This window comes from Astyanax mexicanus, chromosome 11, assembly GCF_023375975.1.
Source record: "Astyanax mexicanus isolate ESR-SI-001 chromosome 11, AstMex3_surface, whole genome shotgun sequence".
NCBI lineage: Eukaryota > Metazoa > Chordata > Actinopteri > Characiformes > Acestrorhamphidae > Astyanax > Astyanax mexicanus.
This window is the reverse complement of record NC_064418.1, coordinates 25,572,778-25,596,586: the sequence shown is the minus strand read 5'-3', so window position 1 is coordinate 25,596,586 and position 23,809 is coordinate 25,572,778. Positions and strand designations below refer to the sequence as shown.

At 37.3% G+C, this 23,809-nt stretch overlaps 1 protein-coding gene across 1 annotated transcript in view; it reads right to left on the bottom strand.

Annotated features, from left to right (window-relative positions):
* The window catches only part of wars2 (tryptophanyl tRNA synthetase 2, mitochondrial), a 37,325-nt gene extending 22,694 nt beyond the window's left edge, over positions 1–14,631 (bottom strand). Inside the window, exon 1 of the mRNA XM_007255606.4 lies at positions 14,492–14,631. Coding sequence (XP_007255668.3) covers positions 14,492–14,629 — 138 coding nt within the window. The 5' untranslated portion in view covers positions 14,630–14,631. The remainder of the gene's footprint in view (positions 1–14,491) is intronic.
* Positions 14,632–23,809: the final 9,178 nt, after the last annotated feature.

Below are 23,809 nucleotides of genomic sequence, written 5' to 3'. Positions count from 1 at the left end.
GGAGAGACCACACAGTAGCCTGTGTCCAGCAACACGTTTATTTGTGTTCAATTCAGCAATATTCAACAAATTATGAATTTCTGGTGTCAGTTTTACAAAATTTAACAACATTTTTTTCCAAAGCAGGTTTAACCAATTTATTTGATTACTGCCACCACCTGGAGTAATGAAGCAGTAATACCTACAGTCGCAATGTTTTAATAAAAATATTGATATCTGAGAGCACGTATTGATATAATATATGATATGATCAAATCCATATATAGTGGTTCATTAGACTAAGGCCATTTCACTATGATTGGGAGATATCTAGATACCTAGATAGCTAGTTCGAATCCCGTTCATGTAGTTTGCCATCAGCTGCCAGAGCCCAGAGAGAGCACAGTTGGCCTTGCTCTCTCTGGGTGGGTAGATGGCGCTCTCTCCCCTCATCACTCCAAAGGGTGATGTCGATCAGCACAAGGCGACTGTGAGCTGATGTATCAGAGCAGGCATGTGCTAGTCTTCACCCTCCTGGTGTTGGGACATAACTAGTGAGAGGGGGAATCTTAATGAGTGGGTTAGGTAATTGGCCTTGTAAATTGGGAAGAAAATGGGAGAAAATTGGAGAAAATGAAAAAAAAAAAAAAAAAAAAAAAAAAAAAAAAAAGAGCCACAAATTTAAATTTTAGTGCATCACTACTGCAGACAGAACATCAGTGAAAGGAATGGTCAAATAAACCAAAAACAAAAGATCCACCACAATAAAAAAAAATAATGCAGGGAAGTGAAGGGCTTCATTACTCACCAATAAGTGCATTTATTGCCATTTTCTTCATCATTGCATAAATATAAATTGACCCTATATTTATTCTGATCAAATTTTTCCAAATTGTAATAACTTTTAATAAATTAAACACATCCCAGCAGACATAACAATACAGCACAATATGACTGAATAATTAATACCAAAAAATGTATCTATTTTTTCGGCCTGTCCACTTATTCACCTTTTTTATGCTAAATAAACCTAAATAAGGGAACATTCAGCCCACTTTAAAATAGTTGCTTCAAATCAGTAGTCCACAAATAACAACAAATGTCAGTCTAGAGTGTGTATCACGGTGCATGCATGCAAAGATGCACAAATACAGTGAATTAACTGTTATTAATTAATAATTATTAAATAATAATAACGATAATAATAATAATAATAATATTTATTTATTTTATTTTTTTTATTATTATTATTATTATTATTACTGGTTTGGGCTGCTCTTTAAATACATATACATTAATAAACATTCAAAGAAAGCCAAACACTTTTGAAGCTAAGATGCAGCTCTGGAAAAAAAAATAAGACACCACTTAAAAATTATGAGTTTCTTTGATTTTCCCAAATTGAAAACCTCTGGAATATAATCAGGAGGAAGATGGATCATCACAAGCCACCAGGAGTGGCATAAAGTTATCCAAAAGAAGTATGTAAGACTGTTGGAGGAAAACATGCCAAGATGCATGAAAACTGTGTAAAAACAAGGGTTATTCTACCAAATATTGATTTCTGTACTCTTAAACTTTTTTTATGAATATAAACTTGTTTTCTTTGCATTATTTGAGGTATGAAAGCTCTGCATCTTTTGTTATTTCAGCCATTTCTCATTTTCTGCAAATAAATGCTCTAAATTATAATATTTCTATTTGGAATTTGGGAGAAATGTTGTCTGTAGTTTATAGAATAAAACAACATTTTTTGCACCAGGAGTGGCATAAAGTTATCCAAAAGCAGTGTGTGGAGGAGATCATGCCACGATTCATGAAAACGTCTTCCACTAAATATTGATTTCTGAACTCTTAAAACTTTATAAACATGAACTTGCTTTCTGTTGTCTATAGTTTATAGAATAAAACAGCTATGTTCATTTTACTCAAACATATACCTATGAATACACCTATATATACTAAAACGTAAACCCATACATTTTTCCCAGAGCTCTATATATACATAAAATTAAATGACCATGAAAACAGTCTAAAAACCTACACAATTTAATTAGCTAAAAAAAGCATCTAAAGATAGATCTAAACTACATAAGTAGAGTAAATAAATTGCAACAGAGCATAAACCATTTCACTACTTTTTGTAAAAGCGATTCATGACCTATAAGGCCAGGGTTTGACTTTCCGGACAGCCTGGAGTGGACTTCAGCATTCCGGTGGAGACAGCAAGCCAATTTCAACACTTCCCCACGCCACCTTCCACGCCTGTCCACCTCTGCAGGGGTTCCTCAGAGAGAGGGGCGAGAGAGGGAGCTAAAGAGTGTGTCTGAACGGCACCACTGATGCGGCCGCTACAATCCATCTGTCCCCCAGCAAGCCTCACACACACAGAACCCACTGTTAGCGCGTCAGTCAGTGCAGCTCCACGCACCCTATTAAAACAGACATCACGCTGAACAGCAGAAACACGGGCCTCTGGCCTGCCACTCCTCTACCCCGACCCTCCGTCTCCCTCGCTCTCTCTCAGCCCCTTAGACCAGGCTACCAGCAGGGCCCTGCTTTAGTGAGGTATTGAGCAGGAAATCGTATTTAGTGTACCTAGCCCTGCTCTTAAAAGGGGAGATACAGTGGGGATTGTGTGTTTTCTCTGTATTGAAATACACTCAGCTTGAGGCAAAGTGCGAATGACCTAAAATAAAAACAGAGAGGGAAGAATGAAAGAGAACCGGCTTGGAGAGAGGGGAAAAAAGAGGCAAAGAAAGCACGAGCTGCAAGGCCGAGGAAGAGGCGGCCGAGCGAGGGAGAGTGGAGGTATTTGAGGGAAGGAGGGCGGCGCTCTGGAGGTGCCGAGGGGAAGGAGGGGGAGTGGGAGACGGAGCGTTTGATTAAATCTGTGGTTGACGTTTCGGACAGGTGAGATTGATGAGGTTCCTCTACGCTTCACACTGTGCGGAGAGAGAAGGCAGAGGAACAGAAACGCGCAGTGTGGAGAGCCAGGGCTGGGGGCCCTCTCACACCGTGGGGTCCCCGGCCTGATTAATGGTGCTGGAGTCCCTTCAAAAACAGCGCTCCCAGCACAACAGGACGGCAAGCCCTCCAAAAATAACCAGGCCGGGACAGGCGCACCAGTACGCACCGCTGCTCCACAAGCCCACAGGGCCAAGGTCCTGAAGAAAAGCTCGAGCTGCTTAGCACCAGTGACTTTTATTACTATACCATCCACCCAGCACTGGTCACTTTACAATACAGCTCAATATGCTTGCTGTGCTGAAATTTGGAAAACAATACTTTCAACTTTCAATACTTCAATACTACAATTATTTACTCGAATAAGTTAGCAGCAGGTTGACATTGTATTTTACTTGCATTTAAAACAGTTTCGTTTTAGCATTTAAAACTAAAACTAAGACTCCACAAAAGCATTTTTTCTGTGTTCAGTTAGATACAATGGGTGACTGAACAATGATCAGCGTTTCTTTCTATAATTTAGTTTGGTATCCCTACAACACATTTTGCTATTGTAAAAGTCCTAATTTAGCCATGACATATTATATGCCTTATCTTTTAAGTTTAATACGTGCATTTATATTATTTTTATATTTACATTATGTTATACACAAGAAATCAGATCAATTACTAAAAAACAAGCATAAAGCTATAATACAGATCATGTGGTACAGGGACAATGCTGATGAATGGTTAAATATAATAATAATTATTATTAATACACAATATGTGACCATTTCTCCCAATTTACTTTATACAGCACTGCACTTATTCCAACAGAACAGGACTAATTATGTAGTTATGTTGTTAGTGAAAACTGGTATATTCGCTACGTTTTGCTACCCTCAACAGTTAGGGAGTGTAATTCGCTTTTACACCACTGCCATAAATACAAATTGTGTTAGGAATGCGTATTGTTGACAACCTGAAAGAAACAGAACTGCCATTTGAAGTGAAAGAACTATGTGGATTACGGCTGGGTGATATTGTTAAAAATAAATAAAATAATATAAAATATTATATTAATATTATATGGAAAAAAATAAGAGACCACTTCAGTTTTTGAATAAGTTTCTCTGATTTTGCTATTTATATGTTTCACTAAAATGTTGTTGTTTTATTCTATAAACTACGGATAACATTTCTCCAAAATTCCAAATAAAAATATTATAATTTAGAGCATTTATTTGCAGAAAATGAGAAATGGCTGAAATAACAAACGATGCAAAGCGTTCAGACCTCAAATAATGCAAAGAAAACAAGTTCAAATTCATTAAAAAAAGAGTTCAGAAATCAATATTTGGTGGAATAACCCTGTTTTTTTAATCATAGTTTTCACACATCTTACACACTGCTTTTGGATTACTTTATGCCACTCCTGGTGCAAAAATTCAAGCAGTTTATCTTGGTTTGATGGCTTGTGATCATCCATCTTCCTCTTGATTTTATTCCAGAGGTTTTTAATTTAGCTCTAAAAGCTCTAAAATTCTCAGTTACGATTTAGATTTTATTTCTTACATTACATAACATTTTGCTTTATTTGTCCTCATGATATCCATAATTTACTCAGAAAAGCAAACTGTGACCTAATGGCCGTTCCTCACCTCTAAGCACAGCCCATCAGACAGTTTAACACAGATGACTTGTAAAAATTACACAGAACGTAATCACTTAATATTTCCAGCCACGTCAGTCGGCTTTTCTTTTTAACTCTGATGGGAAAAGGCCGAGGCGCAAGCCTACTAATAACACATTAACCACATAAAATTCACAACGAAGCAGAAATAACCTGCACACACCTCATAAATTTATCAATATATAATTATGGTAACACTCAGGCACGGCTCAGGCCAACATTCTCTCTCTCTTTCTTTCTTTCTTTCTCTCTTCATTCCTCTTCCCCACAGCTCAGTCCCTCACTCCCTCTAATTTCCTCCAGCACAAGCAGTAACTGTTGACTTAAGTCCAGCCCAAAAGTGCGATACCAGATAGCCCACTTCAATTTAATTAAAAACGTCAGATTTTCTGAAAGCAAAAGCCTGCATGGAGGATGACGCAAGACTCGACCAGTACTCCACAGGAGCTCAGAACCAGAGCACTGCGACCAGATGACCAAAAAATAATGAGCCCTCTGAAAAAGTCCGGGGATGTTTCGAAGGCGATGGCTTCATTCGTTCTTTGGTGTGATGAACCTAATTACACTGAGCGAGGGTGACTTAAAGTGCTTAACTGACATCTAAAAACAAATCCTGTAATGAATTAATATAATAAGACCTGGCGCATGTACGCCTCCCTTCCTCTTCTTACCTCTCCTGTGTGGTGCTGGGAGTTGGGTTAATGGCTTTAGCCGACATGAGAGCTAGCGCATTTGGAGCTCATGGAGAATTAAGAGCTGCTTCCTCTTCGTGAAGGCGCAGGGCCGGGATGACTGATATCAGCCATTAAGACCACAGGCGATTAAGGACCGGATAGGGAACGTCATGTTTTATCACACAGCCTGAGCCCACTGAGGCCCACTGCCATACAATACAACATACTCGCTCGAGACCATAGTAAACAGTCCAGTCTTTGAAACAATAATAAATAATTATATCAGCCCATCTCAGTGTTTTATTTTTTTTGTGTGTGTATTTTTGAACAATATAGTACAGTCCCCAACATCACCATCAATACTGCAAAAATATAGGCTTCTTTAAGGAACTTTTAAAAAACCAAACACATCTTTATGTCATAACCAATTAAACAAAGACTGAAGGGAAAGACTATATTTACACTATATGGATAAAAGTAATGGACACCAGTTCATTTATCTGTATTTAAAAAAAAAGGTTTATGTTCCTTTGTCTGAGTACATGTCTCTACTCTTTAACTAAGTCTTTCTAACAGATTTTAGAGCAATGCAGCATGGATTTGATTGCATCCTGCCAAAAGAAAGCTAATAAGTTCAGGATGTTGGATTATCACTTCCACAGCTTCATCAATTCAGATGACAGTTCTGCTGCTCAACGCTGGTGAAATATGCTCTTTCCACACCTTCACAAGGATTAGACAAGCAGTGTGTGCATTTAAATATTGATTATTTCAGTGTCATTATCATTTATCCCATTATTGCCCACCCCCCCCCCCCAAAAAAAAAAAAATAAAAAAATAAAAATAACACAAGCGCATTGAAAGTAATACTAGCTGTTGAGTAGTGTTAGGAAATTCACGACCCAGGGTCACACACACACACACACACACACATCATTACTAACACACAACTAATTGTAATGGTAATACTTCTTTATACTAATATTTTCTGTTTCCAGTCATACTATATCAGTAGAGCATTCTAGAAAATACAATGTAAAGGACAAAACGAAGTCTGTTAACTACTTGACATCACACTTTCCGCAATGTCACTCTGCAAAAAAAGTAGAATTGTACCAAAATCAAAATTTTTGGTGGAAACAAAAATCATCTGTGTAAAAGACTTAATATCAAAAAAAGGTGTAGGTATTTTAATCATGTTGCTATTTTTTCATCATTGAATAAATAAAATAGCCTAAATACACTTTTGTCCAAATAATTGTTGTAATAATTTGAGGAATTTATAATGTTATAAAAATGATAAAGTATTTATTTTCTTTAGAACACACTGACACACTCAAATATGTTTTCTTTTTTCAGATGGAATTATCTATTTGGAGAATTTAGATATTTTAATATTTGTTTGACTATGTTTTGATCGAAAAATGTACCTAATTTTGCTGACCTCATATTTAAGGATTTTCTTAATAAATCTTTTATTAAATAACTAACAAATATTTGGTGTATCCCTAAAATAAATCAAACGATTCAGTCTTGGCTCTTTACATTTTATTGTAAATAATTAAAACAAACTTTAATATTATTTTTATTTTTCTAAAATAAAGCAGGGCCCCTGAATTGAAGAATCACCAGTGCACAGATTTCAGCAGCTCTGATAGCCATAACACTGTAATTCCATAATCATGAATTTGATTTTCAAAATCATTATTGATCTTTAAAATCTGATCAAGTCATTACAGCGTTATTAACACCTTCACAACAGAAACAGTGTCTCTGTGCTGTAACTGCTGCAAGTCTTCTGAAGCTAAAACTAAGCCGGTGTGTCAATTCCACATTCTTCCCACAAATAAGGTTTATTTACATCACAAATCTGATTACCGCGAATTTGCAGTGTGGCACGCTCACACACAAGGAGCACATTGCTCACCTCAGCGTTTAGCACAGCGTGGCTAAAATGTCTTTTCATAACTCTGCCTGCCAAGACTACCCTCAGTGTTTTGACGCACATCACACCTCCAGGCATTGTGAATGTTCACGTTTGTGTTGGGTGGCTCACATTTGGAGAAAATTAAAACAAATGAAAACCAACACCTCATTCCTAAAGTTGTTGCTGGTAATGAAGGGGTGCCGAGATGGTTTTGAGGTTTTACTGGGACTTGCCACTAGATCCGCGCAGCCTTCGCCCTGCCGTCACGGCGCACACCTCTCCGCCATCCCTGGTGACACACTGCCTTTAGCTAACAAAACACAGACGGGCTGGCGGTCAGCGCACATTCCACCTCGCCAAGCATGAGGCAGCCATCAGCTAAACTCAGCTCGTCAATCACACACACACACACACACACACACACACAGGGACATGGCAGAGCAGCAGAGGTGGACTTTAAATGCTCCATAGCACACATGCGGGTCAGTAATTAGGGTCATTGTTGTACTTAGTCACAGTTGCGATTGTTACAAGTATCTGGGGGGCTATAGGATTAATTAACAGTTTAATCAATACACACATGGTGCACTGCGCATGGACGCAAGGGACCGATTTAGAAAGAGAAATTAGGCACAATGATACAGCATTCTGCTGACAACCCTTTTTTTAACATATCAACACAGCGCTCTGTTAGAAATAAGGTTTTAGAGCAGCACAGGATGCTGGGAAGGTGATGAGATCACTGAGATAGGGCAGGCCAGGCTGATTTACTGCACAAATGTTAGAATGCAACAAGTAATGAAAGATATTTAATCTTTCTATTCCCTAAATAACATGTATCTACTAGTGGTAACTTCATAGAAGAAGGTAAAAGCCTCCTAACTTTAATGTAATTTTATTCAGTAGTTCTTCAGCTTTTTAAATATTCTCACATTGTAAAAGGAAACTGTTGTGATCAAATTTAACTGGAGATACATTTATTTGGACAGTACATACTTTATGATCCACAATGTAATTAAAAAATATATATTCTACTATAATTTTAAAACTCAGAAATCTTGCTGAATCAAGAGTTTTTTAAGTTGTAAACGCAACAACTTTGATGTTTTAATGATTTATAATAATCAAATAAACAATATATATATTTCGTATTTTTAGTATATTTTTTATATTGTATTTGCATATGGAAGATGGAAGATGTGAAGATTAAGTGAAGAAAAAAGCAGAAGTTAAACTAAAGAAAACTTTACAGTCTACAGCTTCCTCAAGTTAGCGGCTGCGGCATTATTTGCTCATTATCTTAGTTTTTGTTGTCTTGTACACTAGTTTTAAGAATTCCTTAGTATACATTATTCCTTAACTGGACCTTAAATAGAAACAAAAATTCATGCATTAATTGGATGCATTGGAGGAAAAATTAACTAAATGCATTGCAGGAACAAGAGGCTTACCCACAGGACGCAGAGGTGGAGGGCATGGCAGAAATAGTCATTGACTAATCAGAAAAATAATATTCAACTAATCAGAAAAATAATTAGACTAGTTGACTTTCCCTAATGGGAAAGATTAAGCCAGTGAGAATTCATCTTAATAAATTGAATGTACTGACCCCCCCCCCCCCCCCCACCCCACACTAAATGCTTTATAATTAGATAAACTGCACATCCAGTAAGCATTCACTCTTATAGTGTAATATACATATACATACACTAAGGTTCTCTTAATATTTATTAACTCACAATAGCTCACAAAAATAAATAGGCAATAATGGCTGCCAACTGCCATTAAACAGATTCCCAAAGTACTGGGTAAACATCGGAATGGGGCGGATGGGGATTGTTAAATTACGAAAGTAATTTTTCTTCATGAAAACAAAAAGAAGATAAACCAAATATAAAAGAAAACAACTGTTTCATTGACTCTCCTGCTTTCTTTCTTAATTTTCAATATTCCACAGTTTCATGTTACAGTGTGGCCATGGAGGATAACAATTAAGTATCTGTACAGAGATGAAATGACAATAAAAGATGATTGACTTGAAATGAAACAGTACTGCATGGATATCCAGTCTCAAGAGTTTTAAGAGGACCCCAAGGTGATAGACAAATGGCAAATTTTGCAATATACAAATGTCCTGCAATGCTAATAAACATGCAGTGTTTGTGTTATTAAAGTCTAATGTTTCATTTTTTTTCAAGTTATGATGTTTCGCAAAACTGTTTTCAAGTGCACAGATAGATTTACTGTCCTCAATCATGAGATGAAAGAGATATTCTTTGCAGATTCTTTTGCAGACTAACACATTCGTAGTGCCTGTAGCCACAGACCAGGGCAGATATGCATAGAGCGGGACTACTGAAAGTGTTACCCACAGGGATGTTTGATTTGGCCCACCAGAAAGTTTCCTTAACCCCACCCTCCCCACAAAATGGGAGAACAAACAGATCGTTGCTGCTTAAAAAGCTAGTAACTTAGGTAACAGAAAGAAATATATACATTATCTTGTAGTAAGCTAATGTAAAGAGGGTTATTTTTTTCCATTCACCATGTTCACACAACATTTCTCTCTATGCAGGCCACCCAGGCCAACTCAACACTACTGTAACTCACTCCTGGCTGGTCTCCCTTTGTGTACCATAAGACCCCTGAAACTGATCCAGAATGCAACAACTTGAATGGTCTTTAACCTTTAACCAGGTCATTCCATTGCTGCGTATCCCTCGCTGACCTCTAGTAGCCGTTCACATTAGATATAAAACTCTGATGCTAGCCTACAGTCTGTACCAAGAGCCTTCTTTGCTTTAGGTACTTGGTTTGACCCATCATCTTTCAGGATGCATGAGAGATGAGAAGTTATTCTCTGTCCTGAGATCAGAGTGGTGGAATGATCTTGCTCTGTGAGTGCTTATACAGCAGAATCATTTATCACCTTCAAATATCAACTTAAAACCAAACATAGCTCTTGCAAGAGAACCCCAAAAATAACTTATATGTACTAAAGCTTCTAATTGTGCCTACTATGTTCTGTTATATTAGAACCACCAGCAGTACATATTCTAGACCCTGACATTTTGCCCCAGAAACTGATAACAGGATACAAATCTGTCCATAGAAGGCAGCAAAAAGCCCCCCAACTTTAATGTAACTGTATTCATTAGTTCTTTAGCTTTTTAAATATTCTCACATTGTAAAAAAAAATTGTTGTGATCAAATTTAACTGGAGATACATTTATTTGAACAGTGACCACATACTTTTTTGGTACAAAATATAATTTAAAAATGTATATGTTTACTATAATTTTACAACTCTGAAATCTTGTTGAAAAGTAACTAGAGTTTTTTTAAACTGTAAATGCAACAACTTTGATGATTTAATGATTTCTAATCAAATAAACAATATATATATTTAGTATTTAGTATATTTTCATATTGTTTTGCATATGGAAGATGGAAGATGTGAAGATTAAGTGAAGAAAAAACAAGCACAAGTTAAACTAAAGAAAACTTTACAAACAGTACAGCTTCCCCAAGGTAGCGCTTGCCTGGGTATTTGCTCATTATCTTTGTGAAATCTTAATTTTGCTAGTTTTTGCTGTCTTGTACCCTAGTAGCAGTTTGTAGCAAGATACAAATCTGTCCAACTACCAACACAACTCTGATTTCTCATCTCTCAACAAAATTACATTAAAAAATGTAAATTGTGCTAAGCTACTTTTTGATATCCACTAAATCTCTCAGCATAATGCTAGCAACGATGCATGACACTTACGAGGCAAATTACATTGAGGTGTTTTTGAGTTAAAACAGCATGAATACCCTGGAAAAAAAAACACATTTTGTTTTACATTTGTTTTTCTGTTACCAAAAGAACCTACTAAAAAAAACAGCATGACCAGCTCAAGATTGTCTAGCGGGTTAAGCTGATTGACCAGCTTACATTTTAACCAGCACAGGGTATATACAAGGAAGATCTACTGTACATGACAACTAGTAAGATAAGATAAGATAAGATAATTCTTTATTAATCCCACAATGGGGAAATTTACCATGTTACAGCAGTGCAGAGTAAAGGACAGAGAAACAGGTCAGGAAAAGGTAAATACAAATAATGATAAATCTATATACAGAAAACCTATTGTAGGAAAATACATAAAGAGTTTAAAAAATTATATATAGTAAAAGAAAAAATATATATACATCTAGTGCATAGAGATATGATTATGGTAGGGTGGACCAGTATTATTGCACAAGAGTAACAGTGAATAAATATCAAATAAATAATAGATAAAAACAAAAGTGAGAAAAAAATATTGCACATTAAATAAATTGCACAAATGATGATCACAGTACCCGTAGTGAGATGGATATTGCACACGGTGAGCATTACAGCTACACTGAGTAGTATGTAGGTTTGTATGAAGTCCTGAGATAGTAAACTAGTGTTTACTGGGAGCGCGGTGTGTTGTAAAGTCTGATGGCGTGTGGAACGAAGGACCTGCGGTATCTCTCCTTCACACAGCGTGGGTGCAGCAGCCGGGTACTGAAGGAGCTGCTCAGTGCTGTCAGAGAGTGATGCATGGGATGGGACAGGTTCTTCAGCATGTTGTTAAGCTTAGTCCTCATCCTCCTGTTTCCCACCACCTCCACTGGGTCCAGAGGACACCCCAGGACAGAGCTGGACTTCCTGATGATTCTGTCCAGTCTCTTCCTGTCAGCGGTGGAGATGCTGCTGCCCCAGCAGACCACTCCATAAAAGATGGCTGATGCCACCACGGCATCAAAGAAGGTCCTCAGTAGTGTCCCCCGCACGCCAAAGGACCGGAGTCTCCTCAGGAGATGCAGTCTGCTCTGACCTTTCCTGTAGAGAGCAGCCGTGTTGTCAGTCCAGTCCAGCTTGTTGTTAAGGTGGACACCTAGGTACTTGTAGGACCTCACTATCTCAATATCCGAGCCCTGGATGTTCACAGGCACCGGAGGAGAGTGTTTGGTCCTGCGGAAGTCCACCACCAGCTCTTTGGTTTTTCCTGCGTTGATCTGCAGGCAGTTCCTCTGGCACCATTTCACAAAGTCCTGCGTCAGTTCTCTGTACTCCTTGTCATCTCCATCACTGATGAGTCCGACGATAGCAGAGTCGTCTGAGAACTTTTGCAGGTGGCAGCTGGCAGAGCTGTACTTGAAGTCTGCAGTGTAGAGGGTGAACAAGAAAGGAGCAAGAACTGTTCCCTGTGGAGCCCCCGTGCTGCAGATGACCATGTCAGACTGACAGCCCTGCGTCCTCACATACTGCGGTCTGTTAGTAAGATAGTCCAGAATCCAGGTGGTGAGGTGATGGTCCAATCCTGTGACCTCCAGCTTGTCCTTCAGGAGCATGGGTTGGATGGTATTGAAAGCACTGGAGAAATCAAAGAACATGATTCTCACAGTACTCCCAGCATTCTCCAGGTGGGACAGAGATCTGTGTAGCAGGTGGATGATGGCATCTTCCACTCCAATGCCAGGTTGATAGGCAAACTGAAGTGGGTCCATTGATGAATTCACCAGGGGGCGAAGGTGGATGAGGAGCAGTCTCTCCAGGGTCTTCATCAGGTGAGATGTAAGTGCCACTGGCCTGTAGCTGTTGAGGTCTTTTGGATGCGGGGTCTTTGGAATTGGTACCACACAGGATGTTTTCCACAGCTGTGGAACCCTCCCTAGCCTCAAGCTCAGGTTAAAAATGTACTGGGTCACAGTGCACAACTCGTTGGCACAGGTCTTCAGAACTCTTGAGCTGATGCCATCTGGACCCGCAGCCTTTCTGACCTTGATCTTCTTGAGTGCACATCTCACCTGGGATGTTGTGAGTGTGAGGCTGGATTGTGGGGGCTGAGTGCTGGAGCTTGTGTCAGCAGAGGATCCGTCTGGTGGGGTGACTTTGGGTTGAGAGAGGGAGGGGTGGGTGTAGGGCAGCATGCTGGTAGTGCCAGATGGGGAGATTTCTGCAGTGATGTTTGTGCAGTGGGGGGAGTAGGTGCGTGATCAAACCTGTTGAAAAACAGATTGAGTACCCAAATAACCCAAGCTTGAACAAGCGGGTTGAGCAGCTAGACCAAGCTATTCAACCAGCAGGACTGAGCTGGTCAATCAGCTCAGCATGAGCAAAAATACCAATCATGACCATATTAACCAAATTCAAGACACACTATGCTGGTCACAAGCTTGTTAACCAGTTAGCCTACCAAACTAGAGTATGTTTTCTTCTGGATGGCCTGTTTTCCAACCATCTTGATCAATGTCCACGATGTGCTAGACCATCTGAATACAGCTATATATATTAATATATTTTCTACATCGTAGAGTAATAATCAGAACATAGAAAACAATTAATGGACACGTGGAATTACGTAGTAAACAAAAAACAAGTGTTCGTCCTCCACAATCCCCTGATCTAAACCTGATCAACTGAGATGGGTGATTTAAGGTGATTTGGGATGAGCTGGAGCTTCACAGCTTGTAGAAAAATCAGCAACTATTGTTCAGCACCTCCAGGAACACGTTCAAGACACTGAGAAAACTATTCCCGCTGCAAATACCAAGAGTGTGCAGATCTGTCTTCAAAGATAAACGTGGCAACTTAGAATAATCTAAAGTATAAACATATTCTAGTTTGTTTAACCCTTTTTTTGTTTACAAAATAATTCTGAATGAGTTTCTGTATATATTTAAGGTCTACAATAAATTTAAGTTACATTATTTAAAAATCATAAGAGGTGTGTCCAAACTTTTAACTGGTATATGTCAGATATACACAGATATATATCTGACATAACTACTACAATAATACAATAAAGAGTACAGGCATTATTTTGAGGAACGTTTGTATACAATTATGTAGTTTTCAGTTTGTTTTCCGTGCGAAGACCACAACAAAAAGTGGTTTAAACCACAATGTTCACGTGTTACTGCAAATTAACTCAAATACAACCAGTTAAAATGTATTTATTAGTGTTTTATTAGCGCTTCAACTCTCTAATATCTAATCTAACTGATACATTTTACAGAGTTTTACACTAATCAATACCACGCTAATGTGGAGTTCAGCTGTGCTCATTAGTATATATTAATATTATTAGTAATTATTAGTAAATTATCAGTAAATTAAACTGTGTTCGGTCTGAATGAGCATCAGTTCTCAGTGAAGGTGAAACTCCAGATTCTGCGACTCTCTTTAAAGTCTTTTAACACAAACAACACTCACCCCAGAACCCCTGTTAGACTGATATTAATCCCTACCTGTGTTTTTGGTGGCTGCTCGGTGCAGAAGAGCCTCTTATGAGGAGAAATCCCCTGAATGAAGCGATAAAGACCCCTCACGTTCATCCTCACGGACAGCGCCATGTTGAACCACACACAACACGTACGGTGGCCCATAAGGGACACACCGTTTCTCCCGGAGAACAAGAGAAACGCTGTGAAGTTTCAGAATCGGTGTTATTTCTGTCCTCAGGAAATTACATGTATAAAAGTGCACACGAAATAACTTTAAAATGCATTTTTTTTATTAATCATAGTGTCGTGTACATTAACCTAATTGCAAAACTAAGATATGTAATTAAATATATATATATAATTAAATATATTTATTAAAAGCCTTCAGAAATGTATTTTTTTTGCATTGTTGTGTTGAGTCCAAATCCCAAATATGTTTTAAAAATATTTTTTCGAAATAAATACATAATATTTAATTTAAAATACACATTTTTGTATCCCTGGTTTTCACTCATTCCTGTTAATGTAACACATTACCCCATCTGAAAGATCTGGAACATTCTACATCAGTCACATCTACAACAGGAAGTGACATCAATTGTTTTTTCTGAAGACCATGAGAACACCAAATTTTAGTTCCCTGATTTGTTTTTCTGTATATTTGATCTTATTGTAAATATGACTGAAGAGGTCAATCTCAACACTCATTCCTGTTACCTAAATTAATTATTAGATCTTATTTGTTTATTTTGGCATGTGCTCAGTGTCCTCATGCTATTTGCATAGCCACCATTTAGGTATTTTTCATGTTTTTGCTAATTCTATGCTAAAAACTCCTTCTTGTTACTTTTATTCCTGTTACTTCCTGTTACATAAAAAGTAACAGGAAGTAATGCTAGTAACAGGAGTGAGTTCCAGTAACAGGAATGAGTGCCATTAACAGGAGTGATTTTTGTCATAAATATCTATTATTTGAACATGCAGTCAACCATTTCTTTAAAATAAAAACTTTCTTGTGAGTAAATCAAAGGTATTAGTGGACTTGCTTTTAAATAGGCTTTTTAAATGTCACATGAGTTTTGTAACCATCTTCGGCTTAGAAACCTTGTAACAAATGACACAAAGCTGAGTTTGACCAGAACATGTTTGAATAGTAAAATATATGTGTAATTAGATTCAAACTTAAAAAGTATTTAAAAAAAAAATAATAAGTTTAATTTGGAAGAGTTACAACATGCAAATGGCACCCACTAAGTGGAATGGCCCTTAAACTATTTAACTATGTTTAAATTCAGTCCGTGTTTATACACATTGATATAGTTTTAAACAATATCAACACCTTCCTAAAATACATGCTTATCTCATTTTTCAGGAAACACAAAAATATATGATAGTTGTTATGGCTATATTTAAAAAAGAGCAATGGTTTAAGCGGATAGTATCATACAGTCGAGCAGCAGAACAAACCAGAAACAATCCTAATAAAAAAATTACAAAATATTGACTGAAAAGACTAACAACTGTTCAAAGCTAAAAGCATAGCTAGCTTTATAGACTTAGCTATTTTACTGACCAAAATGTAGAAAATGTCAACTGAAAAGACTGAAAACTTTATTTAGTACATTAATATCACTGCAGCACCAAACTCTGCTTTATGGCAGAGTGACCAAAATACTGTTTTTGTCATTTGCACAATATGTTAGGACACACAAGCATTAGAATTGTTGTAAGGTTGAGTGACCTGTTGCATAAAACACCTTACCGGAAGATTTCCATTTACCCAAAAGAATCTCTTATATGTGATGCATAAAATCCCTCAGAGGTTTCACTTAACTAAACAATAAAGGATTTACTACAGTGACTGAGATTTTACTGCAGTGAAGTTTCACTGTAACCACGACAATGACTCATCAACCAGAATAACTGTTTATAGACACCGCTGTTAGAGCCAGTGGTTATAATTTAGATATTTTTTGCTAGATTTAGCTACTTTTGAGAACCATTTAAAGTATTATTTAAAAAAAAAAAAAAAAACTAAATCGCTCAGATGTGAATGTGATGTTTGTCCAAATTTACGTTTAGTTTATTTTCATTTTTGAAGTAAATCAAACATATGTAATCCTGCTTAATGCGTAATATAATGTAGCCTGTAAAGCCTATCAATCTCAAAAATATAGTTGTAAGGGGCTTTATGCAACACCTAAGGGATTACTTAAGGGAATTTCGATAGTAAAGGGAATATGTAAAGGGTAATGATGATTTCCTTTAAGAAAGCACTTAGATAACACTTTTTCTGCAAAAGGATCGTTACAAATAAAATAGGAAGATTGAGAAAGATATACAGAAACAGGAAGATTCTATGGAAAAGAACAAAGATATATATATATATATATATATATATATATATAAACAAAATAGTAAGTCTGAGCAGCAGTAGTTGCAGAATAGTACAAAGTTTTCCTTATTTCGCTCACTTTTTTTTTTATCTTTCCGTCCCTTACTATCTTTATGAAACTCCTGAAGACAGAGCTGTTCAAAGGGCACTTACTCTTCTAACACCTCTAACTACTTTTATACTTTTAACCTCAATCCCTTCTTTCCCTTTTTTCCTCCTCTATCCTACTATTTCCCTTTGACCTCCTTTAGGCCCTATCAAAAAAATGTTTTTTTTATCTTTAACTTCTATTACTATATGTACATCATTATTGTTAAGTAGCTTTGGACAAAAGCGTCTGCCAAATGTAATGTAATGTAATGCAATGTATTACCGTGTACTTTTAAAGTGACCCTGTGATATTGTCTATCATAGTAATATGATATAAAAATAGGCTTAATAAAGTATCATATTAAATGGTAATAGAGGAGAAGGACTACTATTCAATCAACATGGACTACCAGCCTTGCATTCATGATATCCAAACACTTTAATGCACAAAAAAGACAAGACAAAAACAAACACGTAGTTATGATTAAATCACAGCATGAGTTTGGCCCTAGTTGACTGAAAGGTGTTGTGGTTGGACTTGGCCCTCCTCAGCTGCTTCACGGTCCATCAGCCAACTGTTCGCTCAGCCCTATTGGATTATCCAGCGGCCTGGATTGTCTTACACATGTTTCAGGGGCTGCAGAGTTCAGGCCCTGCTTTACCCCCTTCACCCACATCTGCTGCTGATTTCTCCCACCTTTGCATCTGGTTGTATTTGCACAAATATCATTCCATATCTCCTGCAGCAATCCACACTGTATTTCATGAAACTCTGAGCAAGACGTCTCTAACATCTGTGTGTAAATATGCTAGTGGACCTGCCTCTGTGTGTGTGTGTGTGTGTGTGTGTGTGTGTGTGTGTGTCCTATGTAGTCCCTCTCACCCCCTTCACCCGGTCCTACAGCCTCTGGGCTCTGTTTCCTGGCCACCCAGTAGAGATTCCTTACTTTGCAGCTCCATCAGAAGACTTTTTTTTTTTTATCAAAGTGAGTCTGCTATTTTTCTTTCCTTCATCTGTCCTTTCCTTTCCCTGTCCAGGAAAGGTGGTTTTATTCCAGCCTCTCCTCATATTCCCTATGCCTCTGTCTTTAACCTGCTATTACAGCCCATGGTGCCTGGAAGAGGCTGTTTCTGTGCAGTGGTAAAAGCTGAAATGTTTTTGTGTGTGTCTGTGTGTGTGTGTGTGTGTGTGTGTGTGTGTGTGTGTGTGAGAGAGAGAGAGAGAGAGAGAGAGAGAGAGAGAGAGAGAGATAGAGAGGAGGTGGGGTGTGCAAAAATACATAGGGAAACCTATGTGTCAGCTGGCTATGAGAGATTTAAGGAAAGTGTTTGTGTGTGTGTGTGTGTGTGTGTGTGTGTGTGTGTGTGTGTGTGTGTGTGTGTTTGGATTTTTTTTGTTTTGTTTTTTGTTTTTGTGAATGTATGCATGTGTGTGGTCCACACTAATTATGTTTTTCCACAAATCATCTTTAAGGTTATAGTTTGAACTAACATGCATGTATTTTTAGGGCTGTGACATTAGTAAATCTAGCGGATACATATCCTACATTGTTTGATTGCAAATCATATTTCAGTATTTCAGTCAATATAATGTTCAATATAATGTTTACGTTCAAATGATGCACACAAGTTTTTAAATTAAAATACATATTTTTATTATATATTAAAGACTCTTTTCTGACTAGGGAAAATGTATGGCTGGCATTGATGCTGAAAAACAAACAATGGTGTGATTTTAAACAGGTGATGTCAACAGGTAATTGTAATCATGATTTGATTGAAAAGCAATAACCATTGAAAGCAGAGTCTATGAGGATCTCTAGTTTGTCAGCAAATACATGAGCAAAATATTGAAATGTTTCTCCAAGATTGGCTTTGAGATTTGCATAGAATTGAGTGATATACTAATATTTTATCATATCATGATACATTTACTTGTTATATCAACAATATACCTTTTTAAAAATATATAGGATATCAAAACACTGACCCAACTGACCCATTTTATTACAGAGTATGAAAAATCTTGTTTAATTATATGATGTGCTGCAAAAATGTAATAAAGCTCACAGTACCATTCAAGAAAAAGCAGAGTCTGCTACTGCTGATGCAATTTTCTGCTTGTAAAAACATGATAAATACTGTGTATAATGAAAATGGCTTTAAATATTGTGACATCTATACCATATCACCCGGCTCTATCAGTATGTGATTATCTAGTCCAATGGCGAAGTTCACATTAATATCGGAATGATATTGTATGGACTGAAATTAGGAAATATATCATGAAATAAAATTTGCACATATTGCACATGACTTGAAACTATTCAAGAAATTGGCCAGGGATTACTTTGGCTAATTTTATCACTACACTACAGTGCACCACTTTACTTTACTGTGAAAAACAGTAGTCTTATGTCAGCCATCTGTACTTTTTTCACCAAGACAATGCAAAATCACATGCAGCAGACATTACAAATATTTCTAATTCACAGTTGTATGTAAATGTTCATTATGTGACAAGAAAATGATTGTTGATGATTATTTTAAAAAGGGCTGTTGGTCCAGCTTAGTTTTACGTTTGGAGTGTATTGACTGGGGCTTGAAGAATACCTTTGTTTACATACTCTTTCACACTCATTTCAAAAAGGAGAGAAACATTCATGACCTAGTTTTTCATATATAGATAGATATAGTCATCTTGAATAAATCAAGTTGCCAGGTCTGTATGTAAAGGTCTCATGATTTAAACTTGTGGTGATTGTACTGTTAACAAATAACTAGAAAGCTTTAAATTAGCATTATATATCATCAATGTCCAGTGAAAAACAAGTGTCTTTTTTGTCTATTTTTCGTTTGCTACTTAATTTGAAGAACCAAACTGTCTCATACACTGTGTCAAAATTTCTTAATGAACGGACAAATATATATTCTCCGTATTTACCTGAAATAAACTCTTTTTACATTGACTTCTATTGGCAGTTACAGTTTATGTTTTAGAAATACATGTTTTTCATTGGACAGCGACGATATGGGCTTTTGGATTATGTTTGTTCTCCACAGGATAACAAACCTAGCTGAATAGTTCTCCAACTTCAAACACATGTTCACCTGTGTGGCAAGTCAGTGGTCAGCTTTGGAAAACATCTCTGCACCCACTCCAACTGCATGCAGAAAGTGAAACTCTGTCTGCCTACCAAGCCCAGTCTTTCGTCACCCTCCACGGTAACTAATTGTTCATCTCCTCATCACAGATCTTTCTGCACGGCCACCCTGGAGGTTCTCTCAGCTCTCCTGAAAGCACCTACAAGCTCTCCCTCTTATCCCTCGCCGGAGTGTATTGAGATCAGGGCCTATTGACCGCTCCTCCTGTGCTGAGGAGAGAATGGGCTGGTTGGTGGTGACCGGCGGTCCACCTGTGATAATAGAGGCAGGCAGGGGGCCCGGGGAGCGCTGGGGCCGGGACTGGGCCTCAGCCCGCATCAACGACTCCCTGATCCGCTTCCATCCTGACACTGACAGACAGGCCGTCCCCTCTGACACCACGGCCTGCCGAGCCCACGGGGCGCCTGCCACCCAAGTGGATGGATGGATGAATGGATGGGAAAACGGATGGATCGACCTCTTAGATGAATGGATAGTTCCATCTAATTGAAAATTTCGAGGAGCGAGAGCCTAAGGAAATTTCCACAGATTGAAACTTTTATTTTCGCTCTTATTTCAGTGTGAAACTCTGTTAAGGAAAATAAACACTTGGGGAGAAGTATTTTGTGTAAAGCAATGTTTGCTTCTCGGAGGAGAGTCTGGTTTTCATTAGGCCGTGCCATGTCTGCTAGCCTGAAGCCCAGAGCCAGAAACCTAAAGGAGCACACAGGCTCTGGGCTATGGGTGGCCTATAATGAAGTTAGCTCTGTCTATGATGCTGCACACTTTGCAGTGCACAATAGAACAATAGAAGAGATATCAGTCCAAAAATTTGCACTTTTACAGTAATTTTTGCAAAGTTTTAGTTGATTTTTGGTTGGTTTTCTAGAACACTAGCAAAAATTCAATTTACCCTAATGAAAAAGTGCAGTAGTATTAAATGCTGCAATGTCAAACTAAATTATATTATTAAAACGAATTGAAACAAGGCTGCATGTGTTAACAATGAATTCACCACCATTATTGTTTACCATTACCAAGAACTACATTTACTAAGAACTACATTTGCCTTCACAGAGTAGCACAAACTAAATGTTACATGTAAAAATTCCAACAATTGTTCACCCCAGTACTGACAGTCTATAGCAGCATTCTTGGATACAACAAAAACAGTCATAAAATATTGTTTTGACATTGTGATTATTTCTCATGTCTCATGAGGTCTTTTTTTAAGGATTTGCCATAATAATGACATGCAAATATGCCAGGCTCTACATCCCAGGACTTTTAATTCTAGGCTGTGTTCAGAATGGTTTACTCATTGTCTCATTCAATCAATTTACTATATACTGTAGCATTTACTCCCAACCGATGTCACACTGAGGACTTCTGACACATCACTGGAAAAAATTAAGAGACCACTTCAGTTTCTGAATCATTTTCTCTGATTTTGCTATTTATAGGTATATATTTGAGTAAAATGATCATTGTTGTTTTATTCTATAAAGTACAGACAACATTTCTCCTAAATTCCAAATAAAATTTTTGTCATGTAGAGCATTAATTTGCAGAAAATAAAAAATGGCTAAAATAAGTTTTCAGACCTCAAATAATGCAAAGAAAACAAGTTCAGAAATCAGTATTTGGTGGAATAACTCTGTTTTTTAATCAAAGTTTTCATAATCACAGTCTTGGCATGTTTTCCTCCACCAGTCTTACACACTGCTTTTGGATAACTTTATGCCACTCCTGGTGCAAAAGTTCAAGCAGTTCAGCTTGGTTTGATGGCTTGTGATCATCCGTCTTCCTTTTGATTATATTCCAGAGGTTTTTAGTTTGGTAAAATCAAAGAAACTCATCATTTTTAAGTGGTCTCTAATTTTTCTCCAGAGTTGTATCCAACATATGATTTTCTGTGAAATACATAAATGATTTATGGTTTATAGATCAGGATCTTACAGAGTGTAGGACAACCAAAATCACAGGCTGTTTTTTCTAACATTCTATAAAGCTTGCTCCACTGTTTACAACAGTTGCTATGAAACAATGTGTTTGTGGGCGGGGCCTGGGCAGGTAAAATTCTCAGAGAGATCAAACCATCATGGAGTCCTCCACTCAGCCGTGGACCACTGCAGTCCTCCCGTCTGACAGCAGCACATGTGCGAGTGTGTGTGTGTTTGTGTATGTTTTGAGCAGGCAGGGAATCAGACAGCCATGTGTGTGTGTGTGTGGTGAGCTTGTGGGGAGGGGAGGGGGAGATCCCTGAGGAAGGATGTGTTTCAGCACCTTGTCTCCTTTTCTGTTATAGCGCTGACAGAACAGGAGGGAAGAAGTGCAGGAGGGAGGAGTGTGTATTCTGTTCTCTCACTCTCCTCCCCTGTCTTCACTCTCCCACCATCATAAAGCTGGTAATGAGGGGGGTTAAAGGTGGTGGTTGGGGGCTATGACCAGGCAGCAGTCAAGCTACTTATCATCTAGTTTAATTCCCAGACTAGACCTACAGGGACTCCAAAACGCTCTCTCTGTCCAACTCACACACTACACACACTTCTAAAAAGAGGATGTCACTCGAGATACTGTATCAGTACTCAGCAAACTGCAGGCGTAAAGAGTGTTGTTAATGCGATTAACTGTCCAGTCAGTTTACAGCAGTAAGCAAAATGATCATCAAGTGTCTTTGGAATGCCTACATCTGTGTAAGTAGTGAGGTGTTATCTTGTGAATGAGGTTAAAGACCTGCGTGCCAGGGTGCTGGCATGCTCATGGCAAAGGCAGCATGAATTTGAATTTGAAAGTGAATTAATCAATCAATCAATTAACCTTTCTTATTTGTTTTCGTTGAGGAGGACGCACATTTTCATTGTAACTCAACATTTACAATAAATAGGGATTGAAAGAAAAAATAAAATAAAATGTGTACACAAAAACTTGAGATGATAGAGATGAAAAATCGAATTGAAAAGAAAAAAAACAATATAATAACAAGATAATAATAATAATAATAATAATAATAATAAACTTCATTTATATAGCACCTTTCATACACATAAATGCAGCTCAAAGTGCTTTACAATAAAATTAAATAAAGCAGCAAAATGTAAAAGTAATATAAAACAAATAAAACAATTAAAAAGTGACAATTTCATAATAGTAGAAAATAAGACATTTAATACAATATATAAAATACAATAAAAAAATCAATGAATAAAATAATTAAGTATAAGGGGAACAGACCTAGAGAGGAACAGAGTAAAAAGCTAATCTAAAAAGGAAAGTTTTTAGCTGCCTTTTAAAGCTAGTGACAATCGATGCCTGACGATATAATAATATTAATTGGTAAAGAGTTCCATAATTTTGGGGCATAAAAACAGAAAGCTGCTTCACCAGTCTTTTTGTGATTCATTCTGGGAATGTTCAATAGAGCAGCTCCTGATGATCTTAACACACGATTTGGAACATATTCTGTCAGGCAGTCAGAGATGTATGTAGGTGCTAATCCATTAAGAGATTTATAAACCAGTAAAATAATTTTAAAATCAATCCTAAAAGACGACTGTCAAAATATGACAATATTAAGATTTATTTAATTAGATATAAAATAAAGGTAAAATAATCAAAAATAAACAAAGATCAATAAAATATAATAAAGCTTAAACAAGCTATTGACTGAAATACTAAATAGTAAAAGCTAATAAATAAAAGTAATACAATTA